Source organism: Thrips palmi, unplaced genomic scaffold (genome assembly GCF_012932325.1).
Source record: "Thrips palmi isolate BJ-2018 unplaced genomic scaffold, TpBJ-2018v1 HiC_scaffold_18, whole genome shotgun sequence".
In the NCBI taxonomy this organism is placed as follows: domain Eukaryota; kingdom Metazoa; phylum Arthropoda; class Insecta; order Thysanoptera; family Thripidae; genus Thrips; species Thrips palmi.
The window spans coordinates 2,787,642-2,813,832 of NW_023144627.1; the positions used below are offsets into that span (position 1 = coordinate 2,787,642).

The 26,191-nt window shown below is 45.5% G+C and overlaps 1 protein-coding gene across 1 annotated transcript; it reads left to right on the forward strand.

The window, feature by feature from the left end:
- Positions 1-15,099: 15,099 nt before the first annotated feature.
- On the forward strand, positions 15,100-25,194 carry LOC117644240 (golgin subfamily A member 6-like protein 1). Its single transcript, XM_034383514.1, has 2 exons — positions 15,100-15,959; positions 25,067-25,194. Exons 1-2 carry the CDS (start codon positions 15,260-15,262, stop codon positions 25,192-25,194), a joined length of 828 nt encoding a protein of 275 aa, XP_034239405.1. The 5' UTR covers positions 15,100-15,259.
- The last annotated feature ends 997 nt before the right edge of the window (positions 25,195-26,191 follow it).

Below are 26,191 nucleotides of genomic sequence, written 5' to 3' on the forward strand. Positions count from 1 at the left end.
CTGCATTATTTCCCGGGCCTCGTCAATTTGGCACTGCCAATCCAAGTGTAAGACAGTCTCACACTTGTAGGTGTGGGACATTTTGTCTCACGCTTACAAGTGTGAGCCACGTTCGTCTCACGCTTGCAAGTGTGGGCAACGTTTGTCTCACGCCTGCAAGTGTGGGACAACGAAGTCTCACACTTCCAAGTGTAAGACATCGATGTCTCACACTTGCAAGTGTAAGACATCGATGTCTCACACTTGCAAGTGTAAGACATCGATGTCTCACACTTTCCAGCGAGAGACAAACGTGGCTCGCACATGAAAGCGTGAGAAAAATGTCACGCACCTATAGTCTCACACTTGGATTGGCCGTGTGCAAAGCCGTGTGCCATCCTTCAGAAGTATAAAAGATTTTTACTGTTTTCTCCACCTTGCGACAGTACGCGCTTGTAGTTTCTGAACCAGAAGAGTTGCCGTTACCAAACTGTGCCAAAAGGATTTCATAAAAAAGTGGCAACAGGCATGGGCGTGTTGCTGCTCAAAGTAAAATGAAAGAGTTCAACCCTTACCAAGCCAGAAAGCTGATAACAATATTTCTCGCGCAGCAAAAACATTATATTACTTCTCTAAGGGTGCGCTTCGTGCCAACTGTGTCAGTTTCGATAAGTGTTCGGCCCCAGAAAACAAGCATCAACCCCAGAAAACAAGCATCAACCCCAGAAAACAAGCATCAACCCCCACACACATCAAGAGAAATGACTTTGAACTTTCAGCAACCTCAAAGACATTGTAGCTTATTTTGGTGTGCTCATTAGTCAAAGATATTTCCTCAATGACATAACAAGGTAGGTATACGCCAGACCGCGTCTTGTCGTAACAGGCTTCGCGATATCTCGCGGCCTGTTCCTCCAATCCGCGCCTGGCGTACCTACCTTGGCCTGCGGCGCTAGCCTGCCTTCGGCAGGCATTGGCTTGTCCATCGTCGGTTACTTCTTACGTGTTGCATGCTGAGCCCCCCAGACCCCCCCCTTCATTCTAGAAAGAGTTGCTTCATCTACAGATAACACGATCTTGACCCTTGTAACTTTTTGACTTGCCGAGGCTGGGGGGCTCCGCCCCCCAGACCCCCCTTTTTTTAAGACAGAGGTGATCTACCTGCAGAAAACTCGATTTTTCGCCGTTTTTTAGGTGTTTTTCGGCTATAAAAACTGAACTAGTTGAGCTAGGATAGTGAAATTTCGCGTGTGCCGAGCCAAGAATATACCTAATAAGCCTGCAAAATCTCAGCCAGATCGGCCGAGCCGTTCAGGAGGAGTAGTGTACACACACAGACAGACAGACGGACAGACAGACAAAACTTTTCAACCGCACTGGAGTAACAGGCTTCGCTATCGCTCAGCCAATGACACTCTTCTACGTCTTGGTTACTGAAGGTCGATGATGAAGCAGAATTTGTAAAGCCAAAAAGACAGAAAAGGGTCCACATATGACGAGATATACGCATGCAGCGGCGATTTCGGGAAATTGTAAGGCGTTTCATACGAATTTTTCCTGCAAAAAGTAGATTTTCGCTTCCCAGTGGTTCCTGCAGCGTTTCCCAGAGTGCCTCCAACTCTAAGATCGTTATTTTGGGTCTCTAGAACACCCGTGCAAAGCGCCAGACCGGGGTCAGAAAGTGCAAGGTTGGTTCCAAATCTGTCGCTTACAGCCCTGACTATATGGCGCGCTGCCCTGGCCATTTCCGCAGCTCAAGGCGGTTCCCCGGTGGTTTTCCGGCGAAAATTGAGTTCCCCGGGAGTTCCCCGGGAGTTCCCCGGGTGTTCTCCGGGTGTTCTCTGGGTGTTCTCCGGGAGTTCTCCGAGTGTTCTCCGGGTGTTCTCCGGGTGTTCTCCGGGTGTTCCCCGGGCGTTCCCCGGGTGTTCCCCGGGCGTTCCCCGGGTGTTCCCCGGGTGTTCTCCGGGTATTCCCCGGGTGTTCCCCGGTAGTTCCCCGGTGGTTCCCTAGGTGTTCCCGGGGAGTACCCGGGTGGTCCCCGGCAATTCTCCGATGGGCGTTTCATCTCGGGTGGCTTGCAGTCGATGCTTGACCATTTTGTGTCGCGCCTACTGCTAGTCCAGCATGACGCTCTGGACACATTGACTGATGACCAAAAAAAGGAATTGACTCTAATATCTAAATGGGGGTTTGATGGTAAGTCTGGGCATTCCAGATACAAGCAACGGAGTGAAACTACCGTCGACGATTCGACCATGTTTCTGACCACGTGCGTGCCGCTGCAACTTTATTGCCAATCTTTCCCACAAAATCCAAATCAATCTGACAAGATTATAGTGTGGCAAAACCCCCGCCCTGGATCTACGCGGTTTTGTAGGCCATTGAGGCTTTCCTTTGAAAAGGAAACACCCACCACAACAAGACAGGAGAGGGATCGGGTGGATGGTGAAATAAAAAATCTGGTGCCTTCCAATGCAATGGATTGTCAGGTGAAACATAACATGCGGCTGACAATGATGGATGTGAAAGCATGCAATGCTATTACTGAGACTGCCTCGACTCAGAGGTGTTATGTATGCAAGGCAACACAGTCTCAATTTAATAATATAGAAGTCATGAAAAATAGAGAAATAGATGAAAGTACATTGCAGTACGGACTGTCCTCCTTGGATGCTTGGCTGCGCACCCTGGATTTCATCTTAAAGCTGTCTTACCAGTCTAATAAAGGCTCGGAAGAAAAAGATAAAGAAAAACAAAAACAGAAAAAAAAGAGGTGCAACAAAATTTCAAAGAAAGGACTGGACTGTTGATTGACGTCGTCAAGCAGGGGATGGGGACCACAAACGACGGCAATACAGCAAGAAAGTTTTTTGAAAATATTCAAATAACTTCTGAAATTACAGGTTAGTCTATCATTTTTGTCGATATATTTTTTTCTTCCCCACCCTCTTTCTTGTGTATTTTTTTTTCTAGGTATTGACAGTTTGCTACTAGAGAGGCTCTCCAACATTCTCCATGTTATATCAAGCCCCTATGAAATAAACCTGGAAAAATATAAGGCCTACACGTATGAAACGGCTGAAATTTTGGTAAGAATGTACCCCTGGAAAAAAATGACGCCCACTGTGCACAAAATTCTTATTCATGGGGCGGATATTATCCGCGCAGCCCTTCTTCCCATTGGCTGTTTTACGGAAGAGGCGCAAGAGGCCAGGAACAAGGAAGTAACAAAGTTCAGGGAAAACTTTACCCGAAAGTGCTCCAGGCAAGGCAAAATAAAGAGCTTACGAAATCTTATGTGAATTTGGGGGCTTTTCATTTTCAACTTTTTAGTTATGACACATTGTTTCCAGGAAAGCCTGTAACGAGGACATGCTCCATATGCTTTTGCAGTCTTCGGACTCTTTGATTAACAGTTTGCGCGCAGGGCGGCGCCCAAAACGGTCGGGGCCACTGTCTCCGGGGGTGCTCCAGCTGCTCAGAAGCCCCCACCTGCAGTCTTGTTTGGAAGTACCGGAAGATTTGTGGTATGTGTATCCATTCCAACGTTCTTTGAATTTTTTTTGACATTTTCACTCATTTTTTTTTTAAATTTCAGGTCAGAGGACGAATCATAGGCAGGAAAGTAGCCCTCCGCCGAAGAATGAAATGTTTTTGTTTATTCTAGATTAATTTTGAAAAAAAAAGAAATTTTTCATGTAAATTATACCAAAGTTGTACATAGGTCATTAAATAAACTATGACAAATTGTTGTCCAATAGTTTTTTTAACTTCAGAAACGTGTTCAGATGACCCTAAAACCCCCAGATACAAATTTTCATGCACCTATCACAACATTTCGACTTTTTCTTGTCGAAAGCGGTCATTCCGCCCACTGTGCGCCGTCCCGCCGCCCCCGCAGGCCCTGCAGCCCCGGCCGCCGCTGCCCCCGAGGTGCCTCGTCGGGGCCGCTTACCGACCCCTCCCCCGGAGATGCGCGTCGTAAGTATGCCAGTGTAGAGTAAGTGTGTGTTAGTGTGCATGGATTTTAATAACATTTTTTTTTGTTGTTTTTTTTTGTTTCAGAGCGCCCTGGACCCGAGCCGGCTGGGCGCCCCAGCCTTCAGGCGGACCCCCGGGGCACCGGCCGCCCCCGCCAACCCGGCCGCTCCAGCCGCCGCTGCCCCTGCTGGCCCGCCGCAGCATCGGCTTCGAGGGCTGCACGGGGACCAGCTGCCGCTGCAAGGGCCCTTTTCGGGTTGCCCGACCCGATGGCCGCTGCACGCCCACTCCGCCCCTCCCCCGACGACCCCTGCGTGAGGCGCAGCGGGCCGCCTCCCCCACCTCCTTCTGGTGGTAGGAGCAACAAGTGTGAGTATTCATGCATGAATTTTTTTGATTTTATTTTTTAATTGAGAAATTTTTTGCAAGTCAGCCTTCAGTCACCAAATTATAGAGGTATTTTTTTAAAATTTGTTTGGTGTTCTCATCACTAAGCTGACATGATTTCCATTCATCTAATTTACTTGCATTAATTTTGGTGTGCTGCTCTCATTAACTTTCTCCGCATAGTCGCTCAATTAACCGAATCTAATTTTTTAAATTAACTGTCACTAAGGTGAAGCTCTGCTCCATCTTTTCCTTATCATTTTGCATTATTAAGTTCAGCATTATCTTGTTTTAGTGGTGGTGTGAGTGTCTGGTTCAATATTTAAAGTTTGCTAACTCCGTCTCTGGACTCGGAAAAGGTTCACTTAAAGCTAGCATGCTCTGGACTTGGGAAATTTATTAGTGATGTTAATTTCATGGGGGGAGAAGGAGAGTGAAAAGAAATCTTTCTTAAATTATCCACTTTATCTTATCTGAGCATTGGTTTAGTAGTGTAGTGTATGGGACTTGTATTAGTTCACTTGAGCTCTGTCGCCCAACTGATCGAAGTTAGTGTTGAGTTGGTGATGTCACTGGGAGTCATGCATCATCACTGGCAACCATTAATACAATAATTTCACTTACTTTCAATAACAATTTCACTCATAATACTTATCTTAACCTCAATTTTATGTTTTCATGTCTGTGGTTAGCAATTTATTTTTAATTCTTGTTTCGCCCAAGTTGCGGTAACTCAAATAAGTTTTAATTTGGAGAGGGGCTTCCCAGGAACTCATATGAAGGAATGATAGTACATTTAGGGGAAACTTAGCAAGGACAGGGACTTGGAAAATTTTTCACTAACTGCTTGAAGTGGGAGGGAAGTAGGGAACTGCTTGACAGTGTACTAATTCTGTTTTGTGTTCGTCTGTTTCAGGAGCTGACCATCGCCTTGAGTCTTTTTTTTTAAATGTTTTTTTTTATTGTAAAAAATAAAAAAAGTTAAGGATTGTTTTTTGTGTTATTTTTTTCCTTGTATTCTTTTTTTGTTTGGTTTTCTTTTTAATAGTTTTGTATTGGGTTTTATCTTTTACTTGTTTTGTATTGGGTTTTCATTTTTTTTTATTAGAACACTCCTCGCACCTCTCACATGGGAACTCTTATTCACTTGCAAACACTCTACTTTGGATTAAATTTGTAGAAACGGTACCACAGTCCAATTCTTTTGGCCTGCTTCACTGCACAAGTGTTGCTTATGTACTTATGAACTTCATTTTCGCATGGTGCATCAAACAACGGAAGCTTCTGAAAGGAGGGGCATCCCAGAGTCTCAATATTTTCTACTAAGAGATGGGGCAAATGAGCTTGGAGAATTTTAACTTTCTCAGCACCTTTAGCATACAAGTTTTGGTATTGACAGGTCATAGTCCATATAATGTACTCTTGGGCCCCAGGTAAGTAAACCAAACTGTTTATGTTCTATTGCAAAGTTTGTCACCAGAGTCAATTCACAATTCTGTATATTTTCAGCACCTTCGGAACAGCGCACTAGCTCATCAAGGAAGAAGTCCAAGCTAGAAATAGATGCTGATTCTTCCTTGGACCTGGGCTGCAGTCTGAGATTCTTTTGCAGCTGGTTTGTGGATGTTCTATGTTCAATTTAGTTATATTGATATAATTCTCGTGTCGCACTTTTTCAGGGGGAATTAGAACACTTCGTGAATATAGCAGCTGAGCTGAATGATAGTGTGCCATCTGGCACAATGGTTGTGGCAAGTATCAAACAGTCAAATGTTGTGGTCAACGCTTATGATGTGGAGGTGAGAACTTGAATGTTGCTCTTATCGTGCATGTGTCTGGGCAGGGGCGTCGACGCGTCCGAATTTCGGGGGGGGGGGGGGGGCTTTGCCGTGCGGGTTGCCTACCCTCAGGCGTTTTTGTTAAGCGCATAAAACAAGGTAATGTATGGGTAAAAGAACGAAAAAGGGGATAAACAGGTGACTAAATATCGCCAGGGCGGTTCCGGGCGTGAAATCGAATTTGCAATCGATTTCACTAAGGGCATTTTGCACATGTGCCGGGTGTGTCTGGAGCCCATGTCCAGTGGCAGAGTGGACCTGCACTTCAATACCAGAAAACACGGCGCAGACAAGAAGCGCGGACACACGGCCGGAGTGTCGTATGTAAAGCCATACAAGTACTGCGACACTCCAGTCATCAACATGTGGGCGCTCATACTACGAATTAAATTCGAGTAGAGTGTTGTGGTTATTTATTTATTCTTGCGATCTGTTAGATTTTTTCGTTGTATTTAAAGTTTATTTTTTGACAGCATACAGAAATAATTTATTTTCAATAAATGTACACCTTACCTAGAAATGTGTCTGTGTCTTATTTATTTTACACAACCTCATCGTGTCCAGGGGGTTAGGGGTTGGAAAAATTCAGTGGAAATTCCAGGAAGTGGCCGAGTCGCCTCGGGTGGAGTGATGGAACCGCCCTGGCGGCTCGCGGTCTCTAGCGTACACTCTACCTAGCGTACACTCTAACTAGCGTGTACTCAGATGAGTACACACCTAAGCACGCCTGACAATAGGGTACTTTCGTAGATCCCTAAACCGGAAGGACACGGACGCCATGTTGGCGGAAGTACATCCAAACTTGACATGGGAAAGAGACGTTCGTCAAAGGTATCGGCCACAGTTGAACATAAACAGTTGTTTGATACTTGTTTGCAGTGCATGTGTGTTTCGCGGGCAATATTTGTACAGCTCGGCTAAAGTTTTGGATCCGAAGAGAGGTTAGTTTCCGGCCACTTTGGCGTCTGCTGGTCTGCTTGCTTCCGGTTCGGGATTCTACGAAAGTACCCTATCTATGCAGCTGAAAGTGTGTACTCATCTGAGTACACGCTAGTTAGAGTGTACTCATGAGCACACTCTAACTAGAGTGTACTGAGTGAGTACACTGTTGAGTTTTCAGAGTAGCATTTGGTGATCAAAATCTACTCTACTGGGACTTGCCTTTGGGTCGGGGGTCACAATGGGTTCTATTTTCGTCATCAGCACCCTCAAAAGCATAGGAAACGATATGAAAAGCGACACAAAGTTTAAAGTACCTAAGAACTTGTCTTCATTGTGGCGTTTTATAAGAGCTTATTGGTGGTTTTAACCGCGTGGATTGAGATAGAAAGCTGAAATTATGATTTGTGTGGTGAGCCAAGGATATACCCAATGACCGACCCCGGGGAGAAACACCGCAGTGGGGGAAGGGGCAGCAGGACGACGCAGCGAATCTCAAGCCATTCTCCAGCCCATGTAGCAAGCGAAGGCAACTTGGCACACGATAAATGTTTTGAGAACAAGGAGACTTTGACAAAGAACGGCGCTCTGACTAATTGTTTTTCTTTCCTCTTTAATTTTAGAATCAAGGACCCAGAACTGAGGCAACACTTCTCGTCAGGCAAGTTGCGAGAGTATGTGGCAAACCGGCGAAAGGAAAACTCACCGCGGACGCCAAAATTCATGCTCGGGGTGGATGCCATCATGACGAAGCCTGAGCATCAGCACACGAGTAACTGCACCACTACGTCGACTTCTGTTACGTTTTTTTCCTTTTTTTGATGACACCTCTGCGAAATCGAGCGAAGCGAAGCTCGGAATTCGAACCCTCGGGTACTGTTACGCATAAACTTGAACCCTTCGGTCGTATGCTCAATTCCGCACAACGCTGCGCACCAAGAAGCCAAACTTCACAGCACGTTAGTGCTGAAACAGCGCGTTTGTCATCGCTGGAGTCACAACACAATTCACCACAACGCGTAAATCAAAGTTTTAAAGAGGATTTTTCTTATTTTGTTGACACTGCGCACCGCTGTCGACCAGGATGAACTCGACCAGGGCGTAACAGGGATCCCCGGTGAGGAGAGCGTTGTCTTCGCCAGCCCGAGGCTTGCAGGGCATACAGAAAGACAATGTCCTCGCTGGGGACGACACTTTCAAACTGAGGCCATACGTCCATCGCAGTGCTCACGTCTTCATAGTGTATGCCAATGGAGAGGTGAGGCCAAGATCAACGTACCCCTTTCGAGAAAGTAGGACATATGTTGCGCTAGCGCTGTTTTTTCAACTTAACAGATTATTCCAGTGGCGTACGCAGCCATGACATCACGGAAGAAGAGGGCGTGTGTCACCGTCCTTGAAAGGCTGAAGGAACTTTGACTCCAATGATACGTCGCAATAACTGACTGGGACGATGCGCAGCGTGGCGCCTGGAAAGAAGTGTTTCCACGCTGAAAGCTGTGTGGCTGCCACCGGCACTATTTGCAGGTGCACTGTTTTTGCTTCAACTTAGTTAAGATTCGAAATCGTCTAAAAACTTGTTTTAAAGCAGGCCGCATTTATTTATTTACTTTTCAATACCTCAGGTCTCTTAACAGTGTGTCCACAGGAAGGCACGAAAGTACGGGCTGAACAAGTTCCGGGCTCCTGCTGGCCCAAATAACGGCCCTGGCTCGGCTGCACCCAGAAGGAAGAGGCCGAGAGGGAGATGGTAGGGAAAGAGGCCGAGAGGGAGAGAACATCCTCAGTATTATTTACATTCTGCAAACGTCAAATATTTCTTTAAATTAGAAGGCGGTGACTGCGGCGTACAGCAGGGTGATGGCCGGGTGATGGCCCGCTAGCCGGGACTTGGCCTTCGTAGGGAGGCAACTTGGCACACGTTAAATGTTTTGAGAACAAGGACACTTTGACATAGGACGACGCTCTAACTAATGACCTTTTTTACTTTCCTCTTTTACTGTAAAACTAAGGACCCAGAACTGAGGTAACACTTCTGCCTGACAAGTAGCGAGAGTACGTGGAAAACCGGCAAAAGGAAAACTCACCGCGGACGCCAAAATTCATGCTCGAGGTGGATGCCATCAAGCCTGAGCATCAGCACTTGAGTAAGTGCACCACTGCGTCGAGTTCCGTTAAGTTTTACTTTTCTCTTTTTGATGACACCTCTGCGAAAGTGAGCGAAGCGAAGCTCGGAATTCGAACCGTCGGGTACTGTTACGCATGCATTTGAACCCTTCGGTCGTATGCTCAATTCGCCACAAGGCTGCGCTCCAAGAAGTCAAGCTTCACTGCAATTTAGTGCTGAAACAGCGCGTTTGTCATCGCCGGAATCAAAACACAATTTACCACAACGCGTATATCAAAGTTTTAAACAGGATTTCTCTTATTTTGTTGACACTGCGCACCGCTGTCGACCAGGATGAACTCGACCAGGGCGTAACAGGGATCCCCGGTGAGGAGAGCGTTGTCTTCGCCAGCCCGAGGCTTGCAGGCCATACAGAAAGACGACGTCCTCGCTGGGGACGACACTTTCAAACTGAGGCCATACGTCCACCGCAGTGCTCACGTCTTCATAGTGTATGCCAATGGAGAGGTGAGGCCAAGATCAACGTACCCCTTTCATGAAAGTAGGACATATGTTGCGCTAGCGCTGTTTTTTCAACTTACCAGATTATTCCAGTGGCGTACGCAGCCATGACATCACGGAAGAAGAGGGCGTGTGTCACCGTCCTTGAAAGGCTGTAGGAACTTTGACTCAAATGATACGTCGCAATAATTGACTGGGACGACGCGCAGCGTGGCGCCTGGAAAGAAGTGTTTCCACGCTGAAAGCTGTGTGGCTGCCACCGGCACTATTTGCAGGTACACTGTTTTTGCTTCAACTTAGTTAAGATTTGAAATCGTCTAAAAACTTGTTTTAAAGCAGGCCGCATTAATTTTTTCACTTTTCAATACCTCAGGTCTCTTAACAGTATGTCCACAGGAAGGCACGAAAGTACGGGCTGAACAAGTTCCGGGCTCCTGCTGGCCCAAATAACGGCCCTGGCTCGGCTGCACCCAGAGGACAAGGAAGAGGCCGAGAGGGAGAGGGTAGAGAAAGAGGCCGAGAAGCAGAAGGAAGAGAAAGGCATTGATGAAGGGTACAAGACCGCACTACTGGCCGCCGACTGTTTCGGTTGTGTATTTTCCGGGATTCGATAAATCGAGTCAGATTGTGGTTCAAGACGTAAGACTATATTCCAAAACACTGTTCCTGCTGGCTCCACACACACACCCTTACTCTAAGCGTTCCTCCAGGCGACTGCCCGGCCGCCCGTCACTCGGCTCGGCTGTCGCCCTGTTCGGCTTCCGCGGTCCGCGGCTGATCAGTAGCGGTAGGGTTTTCTATTAGGGTCAGCAGTTATGCCGCGCGCCGCGCGACGCCGCTTCCCCCAAATCGTCTTGTCTCCCGCAACACGACGCACTCCAGAACCCTAAGCCCTTAAACAAGCTTTTGAGATATTTCAAATAGCAGTGGCTAGCGATGCCGAGAGCTGAGTTCAGCGTGTTCAACAAGACGATCTCTGCTAGTCCTTTCCCAGCAATGTTGACCATCCCTGTGGTGGCATCGCTCCACTGAAAAGGCTACAGTTGCTTTGCTATGGAGGTGTTTGTCCCAAACGGCAGAAGATCAATTTGACGCTTTCACCATCCCGTGCCCCACACACTCATGTTCAACTCAAACGCAGGTTTGTGAGGCTGCTGATGACGAAAATAGGACCCATTCGGACCCCCGACCCAAAGTTAAAGTCCCGTTAAGGTAGATATGGACGACCAAATGCTATGTTTAGAAGGGATCACGTCCATTTCTACGGTCTGCTTCGGAAAGAAGCCTGCCGAAGGCAGGCTAGCGCCGCTGGCCAAGGCAGGTGTGAACGCCATGGGTGGATTGTCGAAACTGGCGCGGCATCGCGAACTCAAAGCCTGTTACGACAAGGCACGGTCTGGCGTACACCTACCTTGTGCATCTGTTATTAGTCGTGATGTCCGCGTAAAGTGCATGGCCGAGGGGCGGTCGGCGATGTCTCGAAGCTTTTCCGGTTGCAAGTTTTATTGGCTTAGCGATAGCGAAGCCCGTTACTCCAGTGCAGTTTAAAAGTTTTGTACGTGTGTGTCTGTGTGTTCATGACTCCGAACGGCTCGGCCGATCTGGCTGAGATTTTGAAGAGTCATTGATTGGGTATGTCCTTGGCTCGCCATACGTCTAATTCAGCCTTATGTCTCAACCCATTCAGCAAACTCAACAAAAAAAGCTTTTAAATCAGCAAAACAAGGCAACTTTTCAGTGCCTTTTTCTTTGTACCAGGTTTAACATCGTTTCTTAGTAACGGCAAGCCACTGTCTTGCGTACCGTACACACGTACCTTGTGAATATCATGCCCAAAAAACTTTTTACGGATGCACCGTCGGCTGAATCAGTTTTGATGAGTAGTCCTTTTCTGGTGCAAATAAGGTGATATAGTTCGAAGGAAGATATTCAGTACCTTCCGTGTTATGTCGGATCAGAGTTACTCAGCATCATGTTGGTAAAGTGCTTTAGGAAACTGCACTCCTCCAACAGAACTGCTCTGCAATCTTCACACTCAATATTTTTCGGGAAATCCATAACAAGTGGAGCAACAGTTGTGCAAATCTCAGCATCCTGTAGGTCTGTTCTGTTTCAAGACCCTCCTCTTCCACCATTTCTTCTTCAATTATTTCTTCTTCAAGTTGTTTCATGCAGTTGGCTAGCTCTACTTCCTACACACACAGGCAGAAGTATGGCCCGTTGAGGTGCAAAAGGCTGACAAACTCTTCATCGCTGCAATTTCTGCCTTTCTTTTGGAAGGTGAGTTGGTTGATTACGGGGGCATACCAGTGAAGGAGCTGGTGGAGGGCGACTCGAATATCTGTGTGGAGATGCCTCAGGGACTGTGCGACCACATGCACTATAATTATTCATGCGAGTGTCCCTGTGCACCTGATGGGCCAAAGAGTAGGAATCGTCAACATGCTGAAAAAAAGGATCAATCAAATATGAGAAGTTTATTTGCAAACCATGACAAAAAGGAAACGTATGTCTCCAAGAAAGTTGTGGATACACAAAGGAATGCCACAAGACATTGCAGGTAAAAATAGTTGAAAGACATTGTTGATAACATTGACAGAATTGACTGGATGACTGAATACGGGATGAGATGCTGGACTGGGAGAACAAATAACAGAGTATTTTAAAATAATCAATCACCTTTATAGCTGGTGGAGAGCGACTCGGATATCTGTGTGGAGATGCCTCAGGGACTGTGAGACTATATACACCATAATTATTCATGCGAGTGTCCCTTTGCACCTGATGGGCTAAAGAGTTGGAATCGTCAACATGCTGAAAAAAAAAATAATTCAATTGTAAAAAGTTCAGTGGCCATTCACCACAAAATGGAAAAGTATACCTCAAAGACAATACATTGCAGATAACCATGGTTAAAACTGGCGGTCCTGTTTAATAAATCCTATCATAAGGGGGCACACCAGTGAGAATGCAGAGGGTGCGTAAAACTATCATTCTGTGAAAAGTAAAGAATGTATCGGCTTGATACACTGCAAGAAAAAGTGTGGATAGTACAACTTAAGTGCAACAAAAGGGGGCACACCAGTGAGAATGCAGAGGGTGCGTAAAACTATCATTCTGTGAAAAGTAACGAATGTATCGGCTTGATACACTGCAAGAAAAAGTGTGGATACTACAACAAAAGTGCATCAAAAACTGTACCATAAAAGTATAACAGGGATTGTATAAAGTACAACGAGAATTATACAAACCACAACGAGGCCGGGACTGCCCAGCACTCATAATGCCGGTTCCATTCCCAAAGAACAGAAAATAGTCACATTGACATCAAGTGACTGAAAAATGACAAAATTTAGTCACTCTCAAGCTCTCAGCGAGCGTCGCGAGTGACATAAATATACATAAATAAATTTACATGACTAAACTCAAATTATAAGGAAACTTAAAAAAAAAACCTCTGCTTCAGTCCTCATTTATATGTAAGTATATTTGACTCTCTTTCTCTACCATTTTTTTATCTTATTTCAGACACATTTGTTACATCTTTTATAGGCTGAGACTGTTTGATAAGACAGGTTTTCAGGGATCCCCTTAACTTAACATTTAACTAACACTGCTTTCATAACGTAACATAAGACGATGTTCGCTAAACGTTAAGGGTACGGACTTATGAAAGTACTTGCAAAAGTATATCCACACAAATTCGATACATAAAAAAATAACCCACCCTTTTGAAAAGATGTTAGAAGTTAGGGTAATAATTTTAACTCTTATGATAACGTTATGATGCCCTTATGTGGTAAGTTAAGGATCCCTGCAGGTTTTCCCATTGATTACCCTTTGCACCAATTTGAAAGACTTTGGAATAGGAAACATAGGAACAGATTGGGCAGCAAGCGCCAAGGTTTCTAGGCCAGAAAAGGTTGAATTTCCTGCTTCGTTGACTGGCGTAACTACTGAAGGGTAAGTGTTCCCTGGCTTGATGACAGGTGCAACCACTGGAACACACACACACACATAACAAAATATGAGAAGTCAAACTCCAGCACGAGGGGGTAAACACTTGCGTAATACCCTGTACACAAAAGTCGGGTATTACGCCGTAATACGCGTAACAGTAATACATTTTGGGACCAAAAGTATCTAAAAATGTCATTTTTCAATGAAATCGAGGGGTAATACATGCGTAATACAAGTGTAATACCCTGTAATAGGGAGTAGTCTGTACAAGGTTCACCGGAGTGTTTACCCCCTCGCTCCAGCACATAATCCTAGACAATCTACGTATCACTTCAGTGCCTCACCTGTCTTCAATGAAACAGAAGAACCAAATACATTCTGGCTGCCAGAGGCACTTTTCCTCTGAAATGGCACAGGACAATTGTTCCCTGACCTGATGACCACTAAAAAATACACACAACAACAAAGTATGAGAAGTCAAACACCACCGCATCAGGCGAGCATATCAACCACAATTTATCTATTTTGCGCCCCAGTGCCTCTCGGACGGTCTTCGGCCTTGGTCCCAGGGTGTATTCTTTAGTTAAAAGTATCTTCCTATGCTGCAACACACGGCAAAGTAGCAGAGATCCTTAACTTAACATTTAACTAACACTGCGTTCATAACGTAACATAAAACAATGTTCGCTAAAGGTTATTGGTACGGACTTTTGGAAGTCCGAGGATCCTGTACCACCAGATGGTGAGATAAAATCTCAATGTGAGCACACTCCCAACTAGGGCACAAGCTACCCCGTCGCTCTCGACGAAAACTCCACTTACATCCCGACCCGGACACGGGACCAGGCCGGGAACGGAAGAGGCAACTTCCAGCCCAACTACGCCGGCGGGGCCGCACCAGGGGGCTATCCCCGACATAAAGCCGAGGCCTTTCCCTGGCAACGACCCCGGGCCCCCATACACAAAGGGGCCCGCCGGTACCCGGTTCCACTGGCCAGATGGAAAAGACTGTCTCCCGGATCCCAAGCCTGAGAACAGCCCCCGAGACCCCGACACCACAATGATGCCGAGAGTCCCGCCGGGAAAGCCGTGAAACGGCAAAGGTTGGAACGTCCACCAACAGGACACGGAGGATCTTCTTGAACCACTTGACCCACGACGGCAATCGAGCGACCATCGAGCAGCCCTCTTCTAGCTGTAGCCGGGCGTCTTCCAAAACTCGAAAGCAGTGTCCTCAAGTCCAAACGCCCGAAGCAGTCGCCAACTTCAGTTCTTCACAGACGCACTCCAACCATGTCAACAGACAGCTGCGAGGCACCGCCTGCTCGCAATCAGCACTCTGACGCCTCGGAAATAGTCGGGTCCACATAACCTGCAACGGGAGAACCAAGCATGAGTCGAACCGGCCATGAAAGCACCGCCTCCTACGACTAACCGGAAACAACCGGCCGCCATCTTGTCCTTGCCCGCCATCTTATATCAAAGTCAAACTTGAATCTAAACCCAGCTCAGCTACCAAATCGGAAATCGGAAAACATCTGCAAAAATGGCCCCCAGAACTTGGATTGCTCATAAAGGAACCAACGAAAAGGACTCTGCCCACGAATTAAAGGATGGAAAGGTAAAGAAAACTTACCAAATACCCAAAACCAGCCACCACAAAGAATGGGCCAGGGAATCGCCACTTCAGCCAAAGGACACTCTCAAAATGAACACGGATCGGATTACGCCACTGAAACAGAATAACAAGCAAATTAAACAAACCAAAACATCGCCACTAGCAAAACTATTTGAAAAAGAGGAGGAGAAAGAAAGAAAAGTAAGACAGAGGCAACACCAAGAGCTACTTAGAAAGAAAAAACGAGACGCAGAATTTAGAAGAGAACAGCTCGAGCAAAGAGAAAAAATCAGAAAACAAAAGATCCAAGCTCAACGAGAACGAGAAGCCAGAGAAAGAAAAGAATATGCAGAAAAACTCAGGAAAGAAGAAGAGGCTCTAAACTGGTTCGAAGACCCAGGGTATACAAATTTGCTAGGAGCATGGGACTCAACTTCAGAATCAGAAATTGAAGTTATAAATTTGGAAGAAAATGATTCAGACATTGAGGAGATCTACTGCACAAGCCCCAAAATAGTACAGACTAATGAAAAGGATCCAGAGTACGTAAAGCAAGTGTTGGAATGCATGAGAGCCCAAGAAAAAGAAATGATGAAAGAAATAACGGCACTGGAATTTGAAATACAAGGCAGTGGCGAAGCGGAAAAAAGGGATAAGTCGAAAAACACGATTTTTCAGGAGAGGCGAAAAACATGTTCCCGTATAATATTCTATACTTCGGGTGCGCCATCTTGTTCGCTTTGCAATGCTGATCAACATAGAAAAAGTCATTTCAACAAAGCGTTAATGGTTTTGTAGATATGTCAAGACTCTGACTTATCTCGTTTGGTCGCGCCTGTCAAAAGGAGACAAGTCGACTTGTCCCACTGCCCACTCACGCACCCTACGAGTTATTTCGACTTATCTTTCCGGACCTGAGAGCACTTGGAGCTATGTCGACTTATCCACTGCGCATTCACGCGCTGAAAGAGTTAAGTCGACTTAACTCTCTGAAGCTTAAGGTTTTTAGGGACATGTCGACTTGTCCCTTGTACACTCATGCACTCTATGAGCTAAGTTGACTTATCTCTCGGGTGTTTTTCCCCGTTGGGGTTATGTCGATTTGTCCCCTTTAGCAAATTAAATTGTTTAAAAGATTAGGAGATAAGTCGCGTGTGTTTTGGGTACGAGGAACTAGAAGCAATTCGTTAGAGGAAAACAATGCTCCTCAATTTTAGTCAAAGATTACCGTGTGTTTATTAAAATAATTCTAAGTACTGCAATGCGAAAGAGTGACAGTTCACCTGCCAAAAAGAAGGAAAAAACAAGCTGAACGTGACACATTTTTTAAAATTAAATTGTCTAACATAATGCATTATTGAACATGGCTTATATTTAGATATTGCAAAGACACTGCAAAGCCAGTGGTAAGTTTGCTTGCCACAAATTTGGCAAGCCGTTTTGAATGCCAAAATTTGGCAAGCTTTGGTCGGCACTCGTCAGAAGCTTGCCAAATTTTGGCAAGCTGGGGAGTAATTCCGGGCGAAGCTTGCCAAATTTTGGCAAGCTGGGGAGTATTTCCGGGCCAAGCTTACCAATTTTTGGCATTCAAAACGGCTTGCCAGATCCGTGGCAAGTAAACTTACTACTGGGATGGCAGTGTAACCTGCAGACTTATGCATTCAATCAACTAACTTAGAAGTATGTGTATTTTCTGGGGCACGCAAGCCTTGTGTTTAGTATCAATTTCCTTCTTACACCACAAGGCTGCGCAGATGGCCAATCACATTTAAAAATAGAAATATAGTACTCTTTAAAAAGTTGTTGCCGGTACTGGGGTGGGGGGACTCGGCGCAGCGTTCTGTCGCGGTAGCAGCCGCCGTGCGCCGTAATTTGACACTGCGAGATACGCCCGCCGCGCGCCGCGCTCTCCCGCCCGGCCGGGCTGCTCGGTGCGTGTCTGAGTGTCACCAGTTTGTCCGACAGGCCAGCAGGCGGGGAGACCGGGTCGAGAGTCTCTAGGTCGTCTATCTGGTATGGGTCTGGAGCCATGTAATTATGTTTTATTTAATTTATGATAGTTTTGGGTTTTACTTTGCCCTTTTGTGTTAGTTTAAACTTTGTAAAAAATAGACTGTTACACCAATTTGAACAAATTTCATTGCCATCGAATGTTGTTGATTTCGGTGAGGACTGCCTGCTGGCCTGGCCGGGGGAAATAAGGGACCGGTCCCCAGTGGCCGCGTCCCCCTCGCCACTCCACCCGCCGCGCTTCGCCTGGCCGTCCTGACGGCGCTCTCGGTGCGTGTCTGCGTGTCGCCAGTGTGTCAAACTGTCTTCCGATTCATACCGCACCGCTCAGCATTTCGCGTCTCGAGACCAGCTTGCCGGGCCTGCAGGGCCACGGCTGCCGGCCGCGCGTATAGTGGAAGCGCGTACCGAATTGAAGACCAAAACGAGAATTTGATTTAGGTGGTAACAAGGTGGCTTCTAGTCAAGTTATTAATGTTCAATACAGTTGATTACAGCTCAACAGAGAAATTTTGTTCAAGCGCCTACCTCTATTTTCCTCGGGCAGTCACCGCGTTAAAAATTATATTTTTATTTTTTTAAAAATAAGACGTGAAAAAACCCGGCGGGCGCGGAAGCCACAGCCGTGGCGCGTTTTTCCCCCGCCCGCTTGATGACGGGGCCCCTGACTGAGTGTTGTGACGGCCGTATCGCGACACGCGAGACTCAAAGGGTTGCCGCGCAGGCCCTGAAGAGGGAGTAAAGAGGAACAGGCACGGAGGCAGGGCAGGAAGAACGGAGACGGAGAGGAGACAAACGGAGAGAAACAGGCGCGACAAGCAGGTAGAACAAACGTGCATGATTAGGTCCTTTCTTTGGGCCCTGGTAATAACTTCAAATAATTAGTACACCTGGTGTGAACGCTCATTACATTTATTAAGTTTTGTTAATTACGTTGACGACCGCCAGGTGAACTAGTGGGAACCCCGAGCAAAGTGCATCATCAAGTCTGACACTGCGATGCACCATGCACCTGGTTTTCCCTCCGGCATACGCCTCGCGCCTTCGTCCAGCCGCAGCCCTGGCCAGGGACGGGACGCGAAAGCTGAGCGGTGCGGTAAAGAATCGGAAGACAGTTTGACACTGGCGACACGCAGACACGCACCGAGAGCGCCGTCAGGACGGCCAGGGCGGGCGGAGGGTGGAGGTGGAGTGGCGCGGGGGACGGGAGCACCGGGGGGGCCGATCCCTTATTCCCCCGGCCAGGCCAGCAGGCGGGGAGACCTCTGGACGTTGAGGTTCACGGTTCGGTGAAATTACGGCGCATCGTTACAGGTATCGACGTGAAAATTGGAGACGCGTTACAGAACAAGATTACCTAAAGGGCGGTGGTCGCCAAATTTCCATACCTTGCGCACAGCCGCTCTGAATGCGGCTTAACTTCATTCAAAATTTCAAAGCTAGAAATTTAACGCATCAAATTTTCCGGAGAAAATCTGACCCGACCGTAGGCGAGGATGACTCTTAAGGAAGGCACGTGCAAAGTTTCGGAATTTTTGGTCACGGCGTTTGCGAGAAAACAAAATTTACGTATCGGTCTACATCGCCTCCCGAGGCGGCGCGCTAATTCCAGCGCGCTCGGCAAGGCTCACTTTAGCCTCCTCTCCGCGATGCGCGCGGTCAGCGACGCCAACTCTGCGGCACGCGCCGCGTGCCTCGGCTACTCACGGCCAGCAGCCCAAGCCAGCCGGCAAGCAGGCCTCGGGGCGCGAAACGCTGAGCTGGGGAGAATGAATCGGAGGACAGCCCGACAGACCAGTGTCACGCGGACATGCACCGAGAGCGCCGACAGGACGGCCGGGCGAAGCGCGGCGGGTGGAGTGGCGAGGGGGACGCGGCCACTGGGGACCGGTCCCTTATTTCCCCCGGCCAAAAATCCGTGGTGAGGCTCAACCTGCGGAGTCCTAAAAGTACTGCAACAGCGGTGAAGATTTGACCGCACATTTCTACACTGTTAGAAACTAGGGGTACGCGCCGTTTTGTTTGGGCGCGTAGTAGGCGAGCGATGCGTCTGTATTCTTGTAGAAGATGGTGAAGAATATATGCCCAAAATAAGGCCAATACAGGGTCAAAGTGAAAATCAATTTTTAAAAATTTGGTCTGGTAAATTTTGGGGAAAGTAAAGGTCTGGGATGAAATTGGAAGTCATTTTTTGTGATCAGCACACCAAAAAATGCAGGAAACTATGTAAAACTCGATGTAAAAATTTTTGGGCCGAAATTGGTCAATATTTGGAAAAGTAAAGGTCTGAGATGAAATTGGAAGTCATTTTCGTGATCAGCACCCCTAAACTGCAGGAAACTATGTAAAAATCGATGTAAAAAATTTTTGGGCCGAAAACGGTCAATATTTGGAAAAGTAAAGGTCTGAGATGAAATTTGGAAATCATTTTCGTGATCAGCACACCAAAAACTGCAGGAAACTATGTAAAACTCGATGTAAAAATTTTGGTCCAAAATTGGAAAATATTTGGAAAAGTAAAGGTCTGGGATAAAATTTGGAAAGTCATTTTTGTGATCAGCACCCCAAAATACTGCAGGAAGCAATGAAACACCGAGGAAATTTTGGTCCTAAATCATGTATGTAATTCTAGTTAAAAGTATGGGTTTCCCAGTTGTTAGGTTTTTTAAGAGCGTTTCCTGTTCATGGTGTCGCACCATAAACCCTGCCCCTGTTACTCAGTCGAGTAACTTTTAAACAGCCAGCATTGAATTGTTTAATACGATTCCAAATACTTCAATTACCATTCGATATCTCCTTGTTACTGAAGTTATGAATACGCAATGTTATTAGAAATACCTAAAAAGCCTTTCTCCCTTTTAGTTTAAACTAGTGGATTAAACTATATTGATTTATTGGCTGAGCGATAGCGAAGCCTGTTACTCCAGTGGGGTTGAAAAGTTTTGTCTGTCTGTCGGTCTGTCTGTCTGTCTGTCTGTCGGTCTGTCTGTCTGTCCGCACTACTCCTCCTGAACGGCTCGGCCGATCCGGGTGAGATTTTGCACACTTCTTGGGTATGTCCTTGGCTCGGCACACGCGAAATTTCACCATCCTAGCTCAACTGGTTCAGTTTTTATAGGCGAAAAACACCTAAAAAACGGCGAAAAATAGAGATTTCTGCAGATAGACCATTTCTGTCTTGGAGAAAGGGGGGTCTGGGGGGCGGAGCCCCTCAGCCTCGACAAGTTAAAAAGTGACAAGGGTCAAGATCGTGTTATCTGTAGATAAAACAACTCTATTTACAATGTAGGGGGGTCTGGGGGGCGGAACAAGTTAGAAAATAACCGACAACGGACCAGCCATTGCCTGCCGCAGGCAGGCTAGCGCCGCAGGCCAAGGTAGGTACGCCAGGCGTGGATTGGAGGAACAGGCAGCGAGACATCGCGAAGCCTGTTACGACAAGACGCGGTCTGGCGTAAACCTACCTTGTCTGCATTAATTAAAAAGAGACATATTTACAGGCAGGCTGATTTCAACTGCTTTACGGAGAAGACCTTCTGTCAGATCCAATGAATCGTTTCATAGAATCCAATGTCGAGGCCACTTATTGCTAAACGCAAATTTATCTTATTCATAATGATAGTCATGGTGTGTTATTTAATCTTTGAAACAGTTTGCAAAAGTATGTACCTAACATTCTGAGAAAATTTTAAAAAAAAAAAGCCAACTAAAACCCAAAATGACCAACACAAATTACCAGTTGTCGCAGACAATGTATGATTAAGTTAAAAGAATCGTCTGAAATCATATGACCAAGTCAGTGAATCGTCTCATTGAATCTGATGTCAATGTCAAACCTTGAATGCGCTACACTCACTCATCATATGGTTTTTTTTAAGGTTAGTACTATAGTAAACTCACAGCATTGCAATGAACCCTTTTTCCCAGAATCAGTGCCAAGAGTCAGCAAAGACTATTTATTTTGGCAAGATTAGCATCGGGTTTTGTACTCATAGAATGTATTAAATATTTTTAAGTGTTATTGAGCAAAGCAAACAACTAAAAAATATAGTGTCTCAGAATAAAATTTGGAAATACACTCACAAAGGTTAAAAAGCCCAAAATCATTCTTGCAATTATAAAACACACTCCACTGACTAAAACATTCCCCTGTAGCGGGGGAGGGGAGGGGGTGGACGGACGGACAAAACGCGTAATAATTGTCACTTTCTTTTTTCCGTTTTCACTGAGTTGACACTCCGGAGGGGTTTCAATCATTCTAAAATATCAAAAAACTATGACCGAACTCACTTCTAAGCCCTTCTGCTCTTTAGTTTGTTTTATTTGCCAATGTTTTGCCAGGTCCCGTATTTGAGAGTCGCGGCCGCAAGTATGAAAAATTGCTACGAGCCGCCAACCACTGCCAACCTAACCACGCAAGAACCTAATTAAAAAAGATGTTTTGAATATTTCAAACAATAGTAATCGTGAATATAAGATAAACCCCCCCGGGGGGAGATTTAGGAGCCTTCCGGTGCGAAATTTTAAAACTATTTGTGCGGTAGTTGCTGAGAAACGTGAGTGAGTTACAGACAGACAGACGCACGACCAGTCACTTTTTGGTACCCCCAAACACGGCATGGGCTCGCTATCGCTCGCCAATTAGCTCCGAAATTTTATGGAGAAAAACTCTATTATGACGTTCATGGAGACTCCATTTATTATCAACCTTTTTTTTCGGAGAGTTTTTTTTCAGGGCTTGAGCAAATGTTCCTCAGCATTATTTTCGTTCCTGATGGGAATTAAAATGCACGTCTTTTCTCAGATATTTGAAAGAGGGCTTCGCCGAAGCATTCTTTGGTCTGAAATGGCAAGAAGGGACAATCTCTTTCGAGCTCCTTTGCGTCCTCGAGATCCTGTAGGCATCCCTCATGAAAACTGAGCTGAACAAAATAGGGGTTTCACCTTTCCCTCTTTTTTTAATTTGGTTGCAAACTTCTTTTTCGTGATCTCCTGATAGAGAAGCAGGCATTCTGGTTCCAAATTCCGAAACTCTTCGGAGAAAGCCCGGGGTTTTCCTTTACGGAGATCTCTTTGCTGAAGTTTAGGAAAAACTACATGATTTTTCCTTTTTTATGGGAAAAATTTCTGACAGTGCTGTTTTTAAAGGGGGGCACACCATGAAATGCAGAGGCTTGTAAAAACGTTATTCTGATAAAGTAACGAATAATGGGTTAAAATTTTATTCTGAAGCAAAAAATATGTAAATTTTAAAAAAAAAAAATACACGGCAGCAAGGGGGGGCGACGGGAAGGGGGGGTGGGCGCCTTTTTCATTTTTCGGTGACACGGCTCCACTTTGCCCAACTTTGTGAAGCCCTCGATTGAGCCGAAACATGGGGTTTTCAAATTTTCATCAGGACACATGTGGCTATCGTGGAACCACGGACATTCGGAAAAACAATCCAAATATGTTTTTTTGAGAAGCAAAAAACGAAACTCATTTTTTGACCATATTTTCCCCGTTTCCGTGTTTTTGGGTCAGGCCCTGTACATGCTACGACCATATCCGAGGTTCACACGATAGCGACAAGTTTAAGAAACATTTTGCCGCAAACCACACTCAATTATCTCAATTTTTGCGCCCGCAATCGTGGGCACCAGGGCCAAAAATGGCGTTTCGAGAAAACGACTTTTAAGTGAAACTACGGTATACTCGCATTATTCCTCATTACGGACGCAAATTTTTGACATTTTTTAGTTCGGTTTGCGCCAAAATATTCCTTTCTCCAACTGCGTTTCGATGGTTCCAGGGTTTTGGCATTGGACTTCAAGTGAAACACCTGAACGTTGACAATTGAGGTAAAATATGCAAAAAAAGTTACCCTTTTAGGAACTTCAAAAATGTGCCCAAGCCCAAAATAATTGGAATTTTGAGGTTGGGTTTGCGGCGTTCGACTCGGGATAAATAGCAGAAAAATATGATAAAATAAAAAGGAGGGCCCAAAAATTTTACGATTTTCACTGGTGTGCCCCCAACGCAGAATTTGGGGAAAATTTTGACACTATTTGTGTAAAATTCAGCAGAGTTTTAAGGGTTTTAAAGTGTCGTGGGTTTAGAATTCACTAGAAAACGCGACGTGTACAAACCCCTTTTGAATCCAGCGATGACTGCAGATTGTGACCGTGAACTGAACGAAATTGTGGTATACAGAAAGTCCTGACCAAACCACCGGCAGACCCTTTTATTGGCCAGCGCCGCACTCGGCCCTCGACACTGCTTATTCTGCACTTGGTGTCGCGTTCCGTCCGCGGCTGGCTGCTGCACGGTAAAAAACGGAACCTGGTTTTCCCAGGAAGCCTATGGTGAAGACATAAGCGTTTCCAGAGAGTCCCTGGGAAAAACAGGTTCCCTTTTTTTCTGTGTGGGGAAAGAAAAACGCCCCTAACACGAGGCTCGGTAGGGACTGCAGAGGCCACATCCACCGGGGATTGTTTTTTTTGTTTTTTTTTTTTTTAAGTCGAATTTGCTGACAAACAAATGCAATTTTCTAAATGAGCTCTATGAGCAGGGGAGAGTCACAGCTAGCCGAGTCGGTTGAAACCACCGAACCGCCATTAAAATTAAAAAAACGAACGTGTCCTCTTTACGCTACTTTTAAAAATCTAAACCCCCGTTTTCGTTCTACAAGATACCTGATCGGCCATTTTCAAGAATCGAAACTATTTTTCCCTACTTCTTCCTAGGAATGAATTCGTTGGTATGAGCATGAGTCTTGCATCGACCGAACCCGAATCGAACCCCGGGGAAAGGTTTAGCCACCGACCAGCTTGCTTCGGCAATTGCCATTAGCAATCGTCACCAAATCGTTCGGTACGCCTCATTGTTGCACGGAATAAAGTTTGCAAGGCCACAGATGAATGTTTACAACGAAAAGAAAAACCTGTCTCTGCCGGGAATCGAAGCCGGTCCCTTGGACTCAGAGCCAGAATCGGAGAACGACGTCTCTCTCTTGCATGACAGGAGCGTCCGTCTGTGCCAACGATAGATAACAAGTCGACATTGTTCTAGGGAGTTTAGCTCGAAAGAGTTAAATTGCCCGCACAGCGCTTAAGTATGCAGAGGATAAGTAAACATAGCGCCAATTGCTCTCAGGTACTGAGAGATAAGTCGATTTAACTCGTGGAGGGTGTGAATGTGCAATGAGACAAGTAGACTTGTCTCGTTTGGACAGCCGCGTCCAAACGAGATAAGTCAGAATCTTGCTACATCTACAAAAACGTCAACATTTTGACGAAATAAATCGTTCTATAATGATCTGCATGACGTAAGAATCTAAAAAGCTTAGTAAAAGTATCAAATTTGGTACAGGGACGTGCTTTTTTTACATTCCTGAGGTTGTGTCATTCGACTTATCCCCCTTTGCCGCTTTTTATGTCGTCCAAAGGAGTTAAGTCGATTGTCTCCATGCAGTCAGTGCGGAAAAAAGAGATAAGTCGACTTAACTACAGGGCCTCTCAATCCATGCTGTTAAGTCGACATACCTCCTAAGTGGGGTTATTGCTCTACAAGATAACTCCACTTATCCCCCTTTTTTTAAATTTGGGTTGTGAGCCCAAAATATTTAAACACTAGAAACAAAAAGACTTTTCAAACGATGCGCAAGATCACGCTCTTTCGGATGGTCGTGAAAACCCCATTTCGGAATAAGTCGACTTATCCCCTTTTGCCGCTTCGCCACTGAAGGATTAGAAAAGGTAAACTTACCACAACAAAGATTGCAGGAAGAACAGCCCAAGTCAATGCCCAACATCACCAAACCCATCAGAAACAGTGCCAGAAAGTACCACAGAACCAGCCGAGCCCTCCAATAACAAGCCTCGACAAAAAAGGCACAGACACTGCAACAGAAGGGAAAAGAGGTTAAAAAAAGAAAAGCGCCACAATGAACCAAACAAAAAAGAAAAAAAAATAAGGAAAAATAAAACAATCAGATTTTAACAAGTGCAGACAAAAAGACCACTCCCCAAGGAGTGCAAAAACCAAACCCTTTTAAAACTGAAAAAGGTCTTGGTCCGAAGCGAAGAAGTAAAAAATACTTTAATAACGGTCAACCCAAAACCAGAAGAAAAAAAACCCTCAAACCTGAAACAAAAAAATCAATTAACAACTGAGCAGGGAGCGTCAGGTAGGCCCCTCACATCAACAAGTAAACTACAGTAAAACAACAAAATCCCCAAACCAGAAGAAAAGTAAAAAAAAAGCAAAACTCACCCAAAAAAACCCTTAAAAAAAAAAGAAAAGAAAAGAGGTTAGGATTTTGGGGCATGCAAACAAAAGCCTCAAAACCCATGCAAGTAAAAAAAAAAAAAAAAAAGACAGCAAAAGTAAACAAACTTAGATTTAATAACGATGGACAAACTTAGTTCTAATAGGGATCCCAGTGGGAACCGGCCTTAAGATTGGGGTGAAAAAACAAAAATCCAAAAGCTAAATCGTTCATGAATAAAATTTAAAAAGGGGCAAAAAAAAGAAATGACACCACTCATGAAGATGATAAAATTAAAAAAAGACAAAAAGGGCTTAATGAAGCACAGTACAAACAAAAAAAAGCATAGGTGACATTAGTGAATGAGTAATAGCTTAAGGAAACAGAGGTCAATACAAATTAATGTGATTGAAACTACGAGTACATAAACGGCAGTGACAATCTGGAAGGTGGGCAATCCCAGCCTGTCTCTCCTCTTCATCACGGGGGAATCTGAAGATTGTAATTCCAGCGGGGGGGAAAATCGGAAATGCAAGGGATCGCTTCTAAAAAATCTCCCCTATTAAGGTCGCAGGATTCCCGGGGAAAAAAACCAAAGTCAC

Coding starts and splice junctions, on each gene's coding strand:
- LOC117644240 (XM_034383514.1), top strand. CDS start 15,260: ATGGCCCCCAGAACTTGGATTGCTCATAAAGGAACCAACGAAAAGGAC. Junction 15,960..25,066: donor ACTGGAATTTGAAATACAAG/GCAGTGGCGAAG, acceptor TCGCCACTGAAG/GATTAGAAAAGGTAAACTTA.